This window comes from Cyrtonyx montezumae, unplaced genomic scaffold (genome assembly GCF_038088225.1).
Source record: "Cyrtonyx montezumae isolate F1298 unplaced genomic scaffold, pur_monq_1.0 scaffold_64, whole genome shotgun sequence".
In the NCBI taxonomy this organism is placed as follows: Eukaryota; Metazoa; Chordata; class Aves; order Galliformes; family Odontophoridae; genus Cyrtonyx; species Cyrtonyx montezumae.
This window is the reverse complement of record NW_027072072.1, coordinates 453614-470466: the sequence shown is the minus strand read 5'-3', so window position 1 is coordinate 470466 and position 16853 is coordinate 453614. Positions and strand designations below refer to the sequence as shown.

At 39.7% G+C, this 16853-nt stretch overlaps 1 protein-coding gene across 1 annotated transcript in view; it reads left to right on the top strand.

Annotated features, from left to right (window-relative positions):
- The window catches only part of ADGRV1 (adhesion G protein-coupled receptor V1), a 227553-nt gene that overhangs the window by 185724 nt on the left and 24976 nt on the right, over positions 1–16853 (top strand). The window contains exon 87 of the mRNA XM_065750127.1: positions 2691–2812. Within this exon, the coding sequence (XP_065606199.1) occupies positions 2691–2812 (122 nt within the window). The remainder of the gene's footprint in view (positions 1–2690; positions 2813–16853) is intronic.

Genomic DNA, 16853 nt, shown 5'->3' with positions numbered 1-16853 from the left:
CTCTGTAGTCTCCCCAAGTAGCCTGTCCCATCTTCCAGAGGACATAGACTCTCTTTTTCTCCCAGAGTCTCAGCAAAAGTTCCCAGTTCATCCACACTGGTCTTTTTCCCCTCCGGCTCGACTTATGGGACTCTGGGACAGCCTGCTGCTTTGCCTTTAAGATTTCCATCTTGAGGAGCATCCAGGCTTCCAGGACCCCTTTACCCCCCAGGAGTGAGTCCCAAGGGACCCTTGCAGCAAGTGTCTTGAACAGGTCAAAGTCTGCCCTCCGGAAGTCCAAGGTAGCAGTTTTGCTAGTCACCCTCTTGACATCACCAAGAATAGCAAACTCCACCATTTCATGGTCACTCTGGCATTATGTTAATCTTATAAAAAAGAACTAACACAGTTCAAATATATACAATGCCCAACAAATCTGCTTTACACTGCCTGTATATAGCAGTGTTCCTCAGGGGTCAGTGCTGGGTCTGGTCCTGTTCAACATCTTTTTCAGTGACCTTGATGATGGGATGGAGTCCAACCTCAGCAAGTTTGCTGATGATATGAAGCTGGGAGGAATGGATGACATGCAGGAAGGCTGTGCTGCCATTCAGCGAGACCTGAACAGGTTGGAGAGCTTGGCAGAGAGGAATCAGATGATGTTTAACAAGAGCAAGTGTAGAGTCTTGCACCTAGGGAGGAATGACTGCATGGTACCGGTACAGATCAGGGGATGACCTGCTGCAGAGGAGCTCTGAGGAGAGGGACCTGGGTGTGCTGGTGGATGACAGGTTGACCATGAGCAGTGTGTCCTTGACAAAGACAAAAGCAGAATATTCAGCTGTAACCACATTCAGCATGTGGCACAAGATGTGTCTTAAAGACATTGTTATTATTATATCACATGCATGAAACCTGTAACCGAATCATTTGTACCGAGTGACATTTGTTTGATAATCCTTTATCTGAGTTACTCTTGAGTGCTTCTTGGAGATCCTGCTACATTCAGTGAGCTTAATTCTCTTTTTACCTGCGGTACTTCTGTTCTGGTGGGATGGCAGTGAATGCATCAGAGCTATCCCTCATATACATCTGAAGGTTATAGTAAAGTCAGGTCATTGTACATCAAAAGTAAATGATCTAGACAGTATTGATCTGTCTCCTCCAGCTTTACGTCCAAAGATCTAGAGCTGTCACGTCATGATTAATATTGTGGCAACCATCGTTATGTGATGTGTGTGTAGTAAAAGCAGCAGTCAAGCTGTTAACTTCTGGCACACTCTACTGCCTGCAGGTTGTCCTCCTGTAACTTCCTTTCTTCTCTTTCCAGCTCCCCACCTGAGCTGAACTGTACTGCAGTGTCATGCAACAGCCAAGTCATCATTCCAGCTTTCTGAGAAAGTTCTCTGCATTGATGACTTCGATCTTTGCATGGTGCTTGACAACATCAGTGATCATTAATTGCCAGTCCATTGCATCGTTTGTGCCTTCTAATGAGCTGAACTTTATTAAATTATTTTGATCTTTAAAAAAATGATCGCTTTTTTCCCTTTATATCTGTTCATAAGTAAATTTAGGAGTTTCCCTATGGATAACTATGGAATTTGACTTCAGAAAGATAAATCTAAAAAATCCAGTGTTGTGTGTACATTTTTTCACTTTTTATTTTGCTGTATTTGGTTGTTTCTGTAACTGGACGTATTTTGAGATTGTCATGCCCTTGCCAATTTTTATGAACTCTGTTAAATCCTCACCTGGTAAGTACTTAGATTCACTGTATATGCAGTGTGGGATAAAAAGGAATCCTAGTGCTTGATTCCTTGCTATGCTGCCTGGTGCTTTGCAGAACTTAACAGTTTTAGTTACTGTAGAAGCATTGTGCTGCTAGCTGCGTACATCAGTAGCTATTACAGAAAAACTTTGTTAAATGTCTGTTGAGGCCATGAGGAAATTTTCTTTTCCCCTTGGGGACTTTGAAGAGGGTGTGAGTTTCTCAAACAGTGCTTCCCACAGCTCTACACTGGTGCACTGTGGTTGGCACTGAGTGGAGCAATGCCTAGCACACCTCTGCACCTCTGAGCTTGTAGACCAGGCAAGCATGGACTGTGTCGTTTGCCATGACTCAGAACTGGGGCCTGGGAGTCAGGAGCAGGATGGGCTGGTGCTGAGAGCTGAAAGTGCTGCTGCAGTCCTCTGTTGTTTCGTGCAACCACCTTCGTGGCAGTGCTCCTGAAGGCCCTCACTCTGTGAATACCACAAGGGCAGTGAAGTGTTGCCGCATGTATTGGTTTCAGGACACATTTCTTGTGTGTTTGTGCTTGTGAATGCAGTGCAAATTCTGTCTTTGGCAGACTCCTCAATGGAGCAAAGGTATTGTCTTTGTATAGGGCCAGGTGTATACTCATATTCAGTTTGCAGGGTAATCAACAGCAAATCAGAGAATGAGCTGCTCCTGCACTGGAGAGCCAGAGCCTTTGCTGTTTTCTGTGCTTACAGCACTAATGTTCATTCCCTTTTCCCCTCAGTTCCTGAAAATACATTTCCCCCACGAATCCCCAGAGTTTGCCAGGAGTTCTGCTGTGCATCCTGTGGGCTCATCCCGCCCTCCAGGCTTAGCCCCCAGCTCAGGGACGTGGCTGCCCATAGCCTGCATAGTGCTTATAAAAAGTGCTTCTTCACACCAGCTGAAAGCCTCTGCTTCTGCTTTGCAGAAATCCCCCTGGTGCTGTACCTCTTTGCCTTGATTTCCATCACCTGGCTGTGGGGAGGACTGCACATGGCTTACCGGCACCTCTGGATGCTGGTTTTCTTCATTATCTTCAATAGCCTGCAGGTAAGAGTTGCCACTGCTTCCTTCTGTCCTCCTGCAGACATCTGCTGCTTGGGCTGAACAAAATCCAGAAACAAATAGTGGCTTGTGTGTCACACACTGTAAGTGTTAATGGAGATGCCTGTCTGTTTCTGAAATTAAAATATGGAATGCATGTTAATTGTTTTGAAACAATTGCCACAACTGTATGCATTTAGTTTTGTAGTTAATAAACAGGGAAAGAAAATTGCTTCCTTACTTATGTAATGTTACTGAAATAATTACAGCAGTGAAACTGAAGCTTCTGCAGCCTTCCCAAAGAAACGTAATTTCAATTTTGACTGTTAATTCTATTTTTTTTTTAACAAGCAAACTCACAAACGCAAATCTTTAAAATTCTGCTACTGTAATACTGTTTTTTTTAAATTATTATTATTAAAGGTGAGTCTTGGGGATGGGCTTTTCTCATTCACCTTCAGTAAATTAGAGACCTTTTCCTTGAAAAAGTCAAATGTAGCCTAGATGTTAATGATCAATTTCCCCAAAAATAAAAATAGCCCTTTGAAGAAAGTCACATGTGAGTGCTTCCACTGCACCAGTCCTATGTTACATGGAACTCAGCACCCTACTGAACATTATGGAGTTGTTTACAGAATAGAGGGCAGTTTATCATGGATGGGAAAGAGCCTCTAATGTATGAAAACAGTGAAATGATGAGGAATTTAAAACACATGTTTATGAATTTATATATTTAATGAATATATTTTTCAAAACAGATGTATTTTAGATTTGAGTTCACAATGGGAGGTTTTCCTTAGCAGAAATCTACACACTTTCAAAATGTATATCTCAATCAATAGCACTTATTTAAACTGAGAAAACAGACATAGCTTATTCTTCTTGAAGAATTACATTTAATTGTTAATTAAATTGTCATTTATTTATTCTGTGCATACTGGCATGTATGGGCACAAATTCATTCAGACTTTTTCTTTTCTGTGAAGTTACATGAGCAGATTTTCTCTAGTAATCGTCTTTTAAGTTGCATTTTAGGAAACTTTTTTTGCAGTGCCCTGCAGTGCTCTGTGGTCACAACTCTGCAGTGCTGGCCACAGCATCCTTGCCTGTGTCCTCCCTTTCCTCTCCCTCTGCAAAATTTCAGAGCATAAGTGAAGTCCCACAGGAGTTTCAGCAGCATGACTCTGACTCTGTTTCACCCAAGTAATGTCACAGTGCCGTGGAATTATTTTTTTAATGAATGTTCCAAGTTTCAAAACCCTTCTACCTGCAATAGCAGCAAGAAGTGAAGAGGGATGCTAAAAACTGGTTGTGTAAAATATGATTAGTCCCACTAGGTCTGTCAAGGATTTATTATACTGGAGGTCCAGTATGATAGTAGATGATGGCATGGGAAATAGGCACTGAAACATGGCTAGGATAATGTTCAAGTCAGGAATTATATTACAGGATGTGCATGTTAGGATTTCATCTAAATCCAGATAAAACTGAGATGGCATATTTGCTTTTCTCAGTCTAGATGAAGTTTTTAAGTTGGGTAAATTTGATGTCTTTATGTTGTTCTGTTTCAAATCACATTCTTTAAAGTTTTTGGCCTGTAGAAGTAGCTTATTTTTACTTTTATTGGCTAGTTCCTGTAATTGACTGATCTCCTAGCAGTGTTGCTGGTCCATGCAAAAGGTATTCACCAATAAGTGACACACAGATATAACGAACGTTGTGTTCTTCTGTACAAAGCCTTTTATGGATTTTAAAACATCAGAAATGCTTGCACGATTAATTTCATGCAAGTGAAAAAAAATAATACAGGTATTTCTATAGGTATTGTTGTGCCATTCAAGGTCATGGCTTAGATAACTTCTCTGTCAGCTGCACCCAGTGACAGCACAGACTGCAGAACCACTTGTGCATTTTTCATAGATATTTCTCCTGTTGCAACTCAGCTCTCACTTGTATATGCCCAGCAGATTTGTTTGAAATTAGATTCTAAGGAGCTAGGAAATGAAAAATTAAGATGCCAGATATTGGAGGTTTCACCCTCTGGCTCACTGGCTTTGTGCATGGGGCACAGCTTTGAAGCTGTAGCAATGTCAGGCTGCTTGCACTGTTTACCTGCTAGAAATGCTTCCTTAACTCTCTACCTAAGCAAGCAACTTGTATTTACCAAGCAGACATGGACAGTGTCCAGGAGAGTTTGCTGACCATGCGGCCTCTTGTAGTGTCTTCTGTATCCAGTTGACATTTGTCTTCTTGCCCTGATGGAAGGAGGAACCTGGGGAATTACTGTAGGTGGCAGCTGATCTGCAGGATGTGCTACAGTACTTCCAGAGCAGACATATTTCTATCAAATTACATCAGTGTGTATAGATATATCAAAAGAATAAATATGTTGCATTTTTTTCTTTTCCTAGCACTAGAGGATCTGCAAAACCTCAAAGATAAAATATCATCTCTTCTATTGAACAGACAAAAAAATTCCAAATCTCTTCTCTCTTCCTAGCTAATTTTTTAAATTTTAGACATGAGATATAATTGGATACCTACCCTTCATTACTAGACATTATAAATTATTTTTTAATGTATAAATCTATCAAATGTTTAAAGGGACAAGGTACCTATTTAGCATTGGGTACCCTCAGAGGAAGGAAGGAAATCAAAGTGATCTTTCTCAGCATTACCATTTTTATGTTTGTTTGTTTTAACGGGCTAGAATCTGCGGTGCTTTGTAAATCTCTACAATAAAAGGTGCTTAAAAAACATTTCCTGAAACACTGTGGCTTTATAAATAACCTCACCACATATGTTGTTCTCCTGTTTTAAAAGTTATCTAATCAGGAAACAGAAGAACTGATGTGTGGTTCAGGCTACCAGACATGCAGCGTGAATTAAAAAAGCAGTGAAAGAACAAGGTGAATCGTTCATAAATAATACCCAATTTCTGCAAGATAACCACGTAATACTGATCTGTGTCAAAAAATAAAGTGTCATCATGTCAATTCTGTAGGAGGAGAGTATGCATTACAGACCTGCCCAACAGAACCATTCCCAGTGTGCCTGGAATCCCTGATCTCAGCCTGGTTTGGGATGAGAGAAACATGAAATGGGCTTTAGCAGTGGATAACGGGTTTAAGTAATGATTTCCCGGGGACCCCACTGTCTCAGGATGTGCTGTTTACATTTCATTTCCATGTGTTACATCTTCATTTTCACTCAGAACTGATAGTGATTGTTTAACCTAGGCCAAGGCTTTCTGCCTGAAAAGGTCACTTTATTATATTTTGCTGGCCATTTCTGTTACACTACATGCCCTGTTTAGAAACTAATTTCATGTTCATTAAATGCTTTTCCCCAAGAGGAAGGAGAACGTGAAACCTGCTTCCTCGTTTCTCAAAAGTTGCAGACCCCCAGACAGAGGCACAGTTCATTATCCAGAAGGATTCAGCTCAGCAGCCTGCAGAGGCACTGTGTGTTATCCAGTTTAGTTGGTTAGCCACATGACAAATATTTCCTAGGACATGCACTGGATAGAAAAATCTCCTAAGGACAGATTGTTTCAAGCTCTTCCTGTGAGAAATAGTTTCCATCAGAGAGGAGCTTATGGTGAACGCTATTCATGTGCATGAAGAGGGAGGACAGTCCTTTCCCTGTAACTTCAGGAATTAGCATGCAGAGTGCTACATGGGAGAGCAGTGACTGATTTATGTGGTCTCTGAGTACGCCCTCACCAGAAAGTCAGCGTAGCTGTATCTCCTCTGTTCACAGGCCAAAACGAAAGTTTAAAAGCTATTTCAGAACTTTCCCTTCTGCTGGAAAATAATTTTAGAAAGCATAAAAGGAGCTAAGGACCATGCTTAGGATATCTGATGCTTGGAGTTCCTCAGTGGCACGATCCTGATTATCCCATCCAGGCAGCACCTGTGTCACTGCAGTATACTGTGCTTTCTCGTGAAAGGAGGATGCTCCTGACCCTTTTAGTGCAGAACAAGAGAGGAAAATTTACCACTTTGCTTAGTGGGTTTATTCACAAGCTGTTTGTTGGGGTCAAGAGGAAAGGAACAAGCTGCTGTCTTGTGTGTATCTTTCTGAAGGTTAGGATTTCACAAGCCATTTTGCATATGCTCTACTAGTAGCATACATCACTATGTTTTTCATGAGATTTGTGGGGTGTTTCTGGTTTGAATAGCTGAGGTCATCAGTGGCATATTTACTGTTCAATCGAAGATGATCCAAAGTTCAGGGAAGTGGGTGGATCTCTTCCCTTTGTTTGCAGAGAGATTAGGGTTAGGCTTTAGCTGAGGCTGCTCAGCTGAATCCATTTATCTGCACCCTTTTTCATTATAGTCTTGATTATTCTTTCGCTGTATTGCCAACAATTTGAAGTGGACCCCTTAAGCCTCAATCTTACAATTTAGAATATATACATGCTGCAAACTAGAAAGCATTAGGTACACTGCAGCTACCCCTACTCCTGCACCTTGTTCTAGATCCCACCACATATCAACAGAATCAAAAGTCCATTTTTCATCAATTTTAAATGAAGTGAAGAGTAAATCAAGACTAGGAGGTATCCCATCATGAATCACAGTACTCAAAAAGATTTGGCTGTTGTGGCTGACACAGAAATCAGTAAAGTGTCATTATCCATTCTGTGTTTGAGCACAGTGGAGTGATTCATACCCACATAACCAGATAACCAGAAGGGTTACACTTAAAATAAGTGTTCCCAAGACACCCTGGAAAAATCTGGAATTTGCAGATGCTTTTCCAAACTGGACAAACCAGCTGAGTTGACTAAAAGTACAAATTTTAAAAGTCAGCTGATTGGCAATAAGTAACAGTAAGAAAAAAAGATTCAGAATTTCATATATGAATGTTTTAAAAGCCCACAGTAAGTTTAACAAGAAGATGGACATACAGATGTCTACTGAACAGGTGCACAGCCAAGGCTGGACTTGGCAGGAGCAGAGGTCATTCTCCAAACTTAAATAATTAGAATAGCAGAGGCTAACTGGAATGTGAGCAAACACCAGTTCAAGTAGAAAAGAGATAAAATGTAGGAGAAAACTAGTAGACGTGGTAATGAGGAAAGCCTTGTTTCTGGAACAACAGAAAATAATTGTGGCAAGAGAAATGCCAAAGGTTTTAGAGATAAAAACAAAACAAAACATAGCACAACATTGAGATAACAAAAGAACAGAGATAGAAAGTTTTTAGGCATGCAATAGCACTACACCGCAAACAACAAATTAAAAAACAACAAAAAGGAGTTCTTAAACCCATACCAGTACCAATTGCAAACAGTCTTTTCCCTAGGATATCCTATTCAACTGGGTGTGCATAGCTGGGGAATACTGAAAGGGGCACAGCTACAAATGTGATCACTTCCTGTTCATTCTGGCATCTTCCTAAAGCACCTTCTCCTGATGCATCCCAGGTGGACTACACAATCCTATTCAGAGCTGTACAAAAAAGCAAACAAATTCAAGTCCTGGACAGACATGTAAATACAGTGGATCACAAAAGGCTTCCTTGCAGTTTTGCAGAAAAGGGAACACTCAATAGATCAGCCCAACAAAACGCTGTGAAATTGTCACTGTATCACCATGTTAAGACGAACTACAATCAGAATATCAAGAACACTGCATAAGCTTGTTCACATAGAAAGAGTGCAAATAATACCAAACCATGTCAGTTGAGTGGATGAATCAAATGCAATTGAGCGCAGATCAAAAAATTCATACACTACCCGAGGAAAAATAAATAAAAAACACCTAGACATCTACAGCAGGTCTTGCATTTTGGCATCCTGCACTGTTTCTGGAGACTTTTGTCTTCTGAACATACTGTACCTGAACAACAAGAAGTAGTATAAAAAGGACAGTTTACTTGTTTTGTAATTGAACAAGACTTCATAGAAAAATAAGTTACTTCTCTTAAAGTCAACAGCCCTGCAAGGTTGGCCAGAGTTGAGAAATAGCGTACATTCATATGCATTTATTTGAAACCAGGCAGTGAAAGGAACTAATACAAACCAGACAGGGCTTTTCACTTTTTGAGACTTGTCACATTTTGACCGCAGCAGATAAACTTTTGGGATGTAATCCTATTGGGCAGTAGCATTGTTACGCTTTATACAGCTGTCCAACTTCAAGAAATCGCCAGAGTGCCTTGATCAGTCAGTGACTCAATGTGACAACACAGTATTCAGTTTTATATCCCCTTCTCCATATATACGACCTTGTGTTATTCTCTGTGTTCCACTGTCAATGTACTCTAATTCATGATTACCACAATTTTATTTAATGAAATATTTGTAAAAAACTGTCGCATTATTTTTTAAATTATTGTAAAATATTCCCTTTATTTCCTTGAGTCCTTAGTTAATGCACCCAGACACCAGTCAGTAGCAGAAAAGAAGACAAAGCAAAAAAGTGTGTTGTTTCAAATAAACAAAGGAAGCATTGCTAGTCTGGGAGTTCTGTGTTTATGATGGTGCACATCTATAGAATGTGCTTTGAGTAATCTAGGTTTTCAAGTAATTTCAAGAAAAAAAGGATTATTAAAATCACTGGCCCACAAAGAATAGGAAGAAAATAAATGTATTTTTAAAAAACAAATGTAGGTATTGAATAACATGCTAAGTCTTCTAGCACTTACTGAGTTCCATCAGCACTTAATGAAGAACGCACATCCTGAACATGCGTTTCAGGAAAAATCTCAAATCATTTTTTGAGATAGAAGATGACACAGCAGTTTCAATCATTTTGCTAGAAATCTAGTAATAGTAAGAATGATGTGGTGGGAAACGACGAAAGAAATATAACTGTAAGATGAGTTGCTACGTCCAGTGGTAATTTATCCACTTAAAGAAACTCGGGATCAGGTACATTCTTTTCATCTTCCAGCTCTGTCAATAAGAACTTATTCTTCTCTTATTGTTGAGTATAAAATAGCAGCCTACTTGAGTTCCTATCTGTAACTAATTACCTGCCTCTTCATTTAATATTACTTCTAATCTCTGTAGCTTTTTTCTCAATAACTCAGCAGAAAGGAGTATGTCAATATAATCATAATGTAGAATTAATCTGTATTTTGCCTTTAAATTCAGTCTTCTAAGTTCAGCACTATTATTTAAGACTAATTGATGGAGCACTGCCAGCTCACGCCATTCAGAAGTTGAGAATGTGGCTTTTATGTGGAGAAAGTAATTAATTTCTTTATAATTGGCTGAAGTGCTGAACACTTTTATTTATTTATTTATTTATTTATTTATTGGTATTGCTATTTACCAGCAAAGCATTCTTCATGCACTGGCTCACTTTCAGACGGAGATAGTAAAAATAGTAAGGGAGAAGCAGTCTGGGGTGTGATTAGGAAAGTTGTAATACCCGTATCCATAATGGTGAAAGAATTCATATAGAAGTGCTGAAGAAGCTGGATATTTAATGGTGACCACACCATTCATTTTTTAAGAACAGTGGCAACTGAGAATATGGCTGATGGCAAGGAAAAACATGTAGCCTCAGGAAATCTGTGGCTGACCATAACCAGGGGATGTGGCTGATGTGACACATGGCAGAAGTGATGTTGGAAGACTTTCACAAATTTCAGGGAAAACTTCTCAAAGGTCAGTAAGGAGATGTGCAGCGTTACACATTTAACTAGACTAACCCTATGCATGTCTTCAGCCTTGATGCTATATATCTGAGTGCTGATCTTGCTGAAGAGTGAGAGTGTGCCAGGATAAGTGTGGAGCAGCTGTGTACTCCTCTTGTAGACAAGACAATTCTGGGATGCTATGGGAGGATTTGGGCCCACAGTTTGTGAGTTAATTTCAGTCTACTCAGTGTTAAGGAGGTTACACCTGGAATACTTTGTGCAGTTTTGGGACCTCTAGTTCACAGTGTACGTGGAGGGTGTGAGTACAAGTATGGGCTGCCACAGTGGTCAGAGACGTGGGAACATGTCCTCTGAAAAGTGTTTGAAGAAGCAGGGCTTATATAACCAGGTGAGAAGGACACCAATGGAAGATGTAGTAGCAGTGTGCGGATATTTGGTAAGTCAATAAAATAATGATGACAGTGTGCTCTTAGAATGAAAGAATCACAGAATATCCTGAGTCAGAAGGGACCTGCAAGGGTCATCAAGTCCAACTCCTGGCTCCACACAGGACCACCCAAAATTCAGATCCTCTGTTGGAGAGTACTGTCCAAATGTTCTGGGGTGCCAGAACATTCTGGTTCCATGCTGTCTAGTGAAGAGCCTGTTCCTAATCCCCACCCAAGGTTCCTTCAGGCCATGTCACTGTCACACAGAGCAGAGCTCAGCCCTTTGCTCCCTGTGAAGTGCTGCAGCCGCCATACAGCCTCGCCTCAGCTGAGCAAACCCAGGGACAACAGCTGCTCCTCACACATCTTGCCCTCCAGATCCTTCACCACCTTTGTAGTTCTCCTTTGGACACTATCTAATAATTTTATGTCCTGATATTTTGTCACCCAAACTGCTGACTCACATTCCACTTGCCATTAACCAGAATTCAAGATACCTTTCCACAGGACTTTTCACCAGCCTCTCATTCTCCTGACTGTATGTACGCTGGAGTTGCCCCATCCCAGGTGCCAAATCTACAGTTGTTGAACTTCATGCAGTTGGTGATTGGCCAGTCCCCTAATTTGTCAAGATCTCTCTGCAAGACCTCCACACAACTCACAGAATCGCCAGCTCTTCCTAATTTACTTTCCTACACAAACTTAGTTAGTATGCATTTGAGAACAACATCCAGATCAATTATGGAAGCATTGAAGAGAACTGGCCCCAAAACAAAGCCTCCAGGAACCTCACCAGCGAATGGCTGCCAGCCTGATGTTACCCCATTCACTCTTACCCTTCGAGCCTGGTCTGTCAGCCAATTCCTTACCCATCACATTATGTTTCTGTCTAGCTGCATGCTGGATATATTTTTTTTCCTGAAGGAGAATATTATTGAAAGCTTTTCTGAAATCCAAAAATGTTACTGGTGTGCCTTGGTGTCACGCTCCAATATAAAGGAGGGAGATGAGGTTCTTTATATGTATATGTATACCCGATGGCAAGATTAAGACACAACGGGTCAAATGTTAGCCCAACCGGTTTATTACAAATACTAGCTACTTAGGGATATGGGGAAGGGAAGGTGGGCGATAGAAAAGAGATGAAAAGCAAGGAGACTTGGCAGAAAGCAAGAGAGATATAATCACCACCATGGATCCAGCGAGGTTCGTAGTAGGTCCGTTGATCTCAGGAACTTGTCTGGTCACCACGGGGGATGGGAGATGGCCACAAGCAGGCCTCAGGGTCCGTCCTAAGTCTCTTCGGGAATTCTCCTCAAAGATTTTTCTTTCTTTGGGAGTTCTTCTCCAAAGTTCTTTTCTGAAAGTTCTTCTCCCCCAAAAATCCTTAGTTCAGTGAAGGCCTTTTATCCCTCATTTCTCAGGTGTTTTTTCCTTTTCTCTTTGTTTCTGTGACATGTCTGGCCCAACAGATAAGCCAGCAGTGGATGTCACCTTCATTGCCATGCAGGAGCATTGTTGTCTTTTTGTGGTGGTCAGCTTCTCCAAGCGTACCCCCACGGAAAAGACTATTTGCACCTATTTCTGCTTATCTTCACAACCATAAGCAATGACAGTGGCACCATAACACCCATCCAGATAACCAACAGTTATCAGTCAGAGTCTTGTCACCAGAAAAGGCCTTATGAAGCAAGCTTTGAGACAAAAGAAAGGAAAACAGTTTCTGTCTTTCACACTTGGTCATCTAGGTGTACAACCTTGTCATAAAAGAAAATCGAGTTCCTTCTGAAGGATTTTCTCCTTGTGATCCCATGTTGGCTATGCTCAGTTCTCTTGGTCTCTCTTTAAAGTACCAAGTAGTAATAACAAGGAACAATGTCCACAAAGTTGTGGCTTGGGAGATTTGGACTAGGTCTTAGGAAATTTAATTCATTAGGGAGTGTTACAGAAACTGAACTGTTTCCCAGAGATGATTTGGATCTCCAGTGTTGTAGAATTTTAAAACTCATCTAGGCAACACCATACTGACCAGTGGACTAAAACACCTCCAGAGGTCCCATCAGCCAACTTTTATCTGTTTCCGGTGATACGACGTGTGAAGCCCTATTCTCAAGCTCTTCTTTGTAATAGACAACACCACCAACCAAATATTAAAAGAGCAATTACAAATCCTAAAGAGCTGGAAATATTATAGGCAGAAAAATTTTGCTACAGTGTGAGTCATCTCCAAGGATGACTGTGAAGCAGTGGGTATAATATTTCTCATGTTTCAGAAATGCAGAATTGTCCATGTACGTACTCATCTTCATGCTGAACACCATTATGTTATGAAGGGTGATCTGAAATCACTTAATGACTTATGAAGGGTGACATGTCAAGCTTTAATAGCTTCTGGGGAAATAACCATTTTTTCTGCACATAGATATTTCCTGTACAAGAACCCTTTTTGTTGTACAAATCTGATATTTCATCAGTGTATGAGAAAGATGTTTTTTTCCTTGTCTTCACTGTAAATAAAGTAAGGCATTGTGGGAAAAAAAACTCCCATTAATTCTGCAATTTTATGTATTTCTTAAATGGCCTTCAAGCAACTGCTGTAGAAGGAATGAATGGGTTTAATACTTTTATCTCTCATAATTTTTTTAATTATTCAACATACTACATACAATTTAGAGAAAACCATGGTAAGCTTTTATTCTAAAGTTAATAATGTGAAATTCAGTAAAGATTGATCTCATTCTTTTTTCTTTTTCTTTTCTGAAGGTTAAAGGCATTGTACAGTCCTTCTTCTATTTTAGTGTTAACCTTTACGTACAATATACTTTAAGCAGTTAGTGTTGGAAATGGTTTAGAGTTTTGGAATGCCATCCAGCCGATGTGTCAAAGTTATTGGACCACCAATAGGCAGGGTTTTTGAGTTTCTAAGAGAAGAGAAAAATAAGGGGATTGAAAAACGTATACAAGACTGGGATAAAGAAAATCTAATCATGTAAGCAGTATATTCCTTGTAAAATAGTACATGAAGGGAATTCTCTCATGGATAAAAATGTCCATGTGTACTACAACCAAAATGAGGCACTGAAATTCTAAAGATTAAAAAGGCAGACCACTTAATAAGATTCATCATCTAGTGAAATTCTCATCTACTGTGATTGTTACAGTTAGAATCATCTTGAAACCATCAGTGAGACCATTCTTTGGCAGCTTCTTCTTAGAGTACTTAATTTTTTTCTTCTGTTAACTTACATTCAAATAACCTGGAAATGCTTATTTTCCAGTGGAGAGCATTTCAAGTGCAGTTAATAATGTTTTTGCCAGCACAGGAAATAATGAGTAGAAGTTGTTTGGATTGTGACAGAGTTGGCCTAAAAGAAATGGATATAATGGATTCTTTTTAGAGTATTTTCTTCTAAAGCAGCATTATTATGGGCTGTAATAGATAGTTTGCCAAAAGAAACAATGGGGTGTGGAAACAGTAGGATAGTATGAAAATAAAGTTTGCCTCTTATTTAAAAGTGTTTTGGAATGGAGTAAGCAAGGAATCCCTGAAAATGAAGCTGCAAGAGACCTGTAGACATCAGCAAAACCTTTCATGCCACAACACAGGGTCTGTTATATCTCATATACTAACTGTATTTTGATTTTGTCAACTATTAATTAGATTTCAATATTGTAATTAGAGATCAGATAGTTAAAAATAAGATAAAATTTACCTATCCAGTACTACTGCAACCAATTATCTGGAGCCCAAACAGTGGATGTGGGCCCAGTGAGGCAGTATGGAGTACATAACAGTGGATCACCTCCTCAGGTGCAGATTGTTATGAGTGCAGTATGCAGGCTCTTGTTCATCACTGGTGAAAATGCACAGCTAATGGTGGTAACTGCTGAAGTATTTTTCAGCTGAGAATTTCCTCTGTGAAATAGTGTTATCATTCTTTTTTATCTGTTGTAGTTTCCATGGAAATAAATAGGAGGCATGTGACAGGCTGAAATAGATGTGGTTCTTTGCTGCAGGACAATTTCACATCACTGGCATGATGCAGACTTGAAGCGTGCAAATGTGATGCTAATTTTGTACCCCACCACAATACTGACACCACTATATAAAGTACTGGTGACACATTATTTGGATTCCTGCAGACAATTCTGAGCCCATTGGTCAAAGAGATGAATTCTCTATTTGATAGGAGCATTAAGGGAATATTAGTGGTGATCAGGGATTTGAAAATCGAATTCTAGGATCCTGAGAGTATTTCACACATCAGCAGTTCATTTGTTCACACATACCTGCCATGGTCCAGGAGTTGTGGTGCAACACTACTGTTATGTTGCACACCAGATAATACATCCTGTTTCTCAACAAGCATTTTTTAGACATTCAGAACTGACCCCAACTTAGAGCAGCTTTTTAACTTCCAGCACTACTCTGCCAGTTCTGATTTGAATGGGCAAGAAGATAAATATCTAAGCTGCTCGAAATGCTGTACATGGCTGTAATCTCACAGCACTGAGTGCTCTGAGATTTTCAGTATTTCCTTCTATTAACAAAAGAATCATGGATTTACAGAACATGATGACTGGACTGCTATATGTTTATTCAGCAATCAGTTTGAACATTTTTAAGTGTACTGCTGCCTACGTTTTAATACTCAATTTTTGTAATGGATTTTTTTCTCTGAAGGGGAAAATGTCAACAGTTATATGTGAGATCTGAATATAACCACTCAGTTGCAGGTCTTTCCAGAAGCTTTCTAATGCATGTGAGGACTGCAAATCATTGGAATTTGGAAAGAGCAACTGTGGAGCTGGAGCTAACCATGGTTGGATGAAAACTGCTAATTATGTTTTCTTTATTCTGGGCAAAATGTCCTGTGTTGCTCTTTTGCCTTTGCCTTGATGAAGGTCAATTGGATTTTTAAAAGCATCAGATCGACTCATACTGTCAGGTTATTATTTGTTTAAATTCTTTGTGTTATTTTGCTGTTAGAGTCATGTAAAGTTTTAGTGACAGAGATGTAATACATCTTCAGTTGTAAAACTGGTAACCACACTGAAAGTTTTTATTTATTCTTTGTATGTCTTAAAGCAGGGTGTGTAGAAGACTTCAGTTTGACAGTGGCATCCTCTGTGTCTGTGTGTGTATATGCATGTTCACAAACAAAACACAGATTCTAGTGGAGTGTACTTTATCCAAATGAAGAGATTTCCTGATGTTGTGGTTGTGCTTCAAAAAAATGTGGTGGGGGGGGAAACAGGCTGAAAGTAGTAAGACTGCAGTCCACTTAATTGCACACATACCATCTTAAGGATTTTGAAAGTTGAGTATCTTTTACCGTCCAGCACCTCTAAAATTGATCATATGAGTTCCAGGAAACACAGATTTGTCATTTTAATGGGCACAGTGACACCCTTCTGGAGCTGGGAATGAGGAAGGAACTTTTTCTCATTCCTCACATTTGAAAAACATCAGGAAAACAATCATCCTCACTATGAATACTGTTGTTCTCCTGCAAAGTTTTGTTATTTTCACCCTAGCTTTCATGTAACTGCATGTCATTAGCCAAATTGGCCAACCTTCTTGACAGAAAATTTTACTTCATGAAAGACAAGTGGTTCTGTCTTCAGCTCTGTCACTGCATTATCATGAGAGAACAAAGGAGGGCTGGTCACACTCCTTAACGTTAGGCTCTAAATTAGTACTCTGGCTTCTAAAGACTTATCCTGTGGTCAGGAAAGAAAAGAGTGATTCCAGAAGATGCTTCACTGTACACAACTGAGGTTCCTGCTTTCGAATTGTTTTGGGGTAGCAGAATGTTTCAGTACTTAGGCTTTTAATCCCGTAATAGATGTTTCAGTAATTAGGCTTTTAATCCCTTGATAGAAAGATTTGCAATAGCTAACATACAAAGTATGGATTGGAAGAAAATAATGTGGTACTTAATACTAAATGATATCCCTCTTACTTGCCTGGAAACTTTTCTTTGCAGTGAACCAAT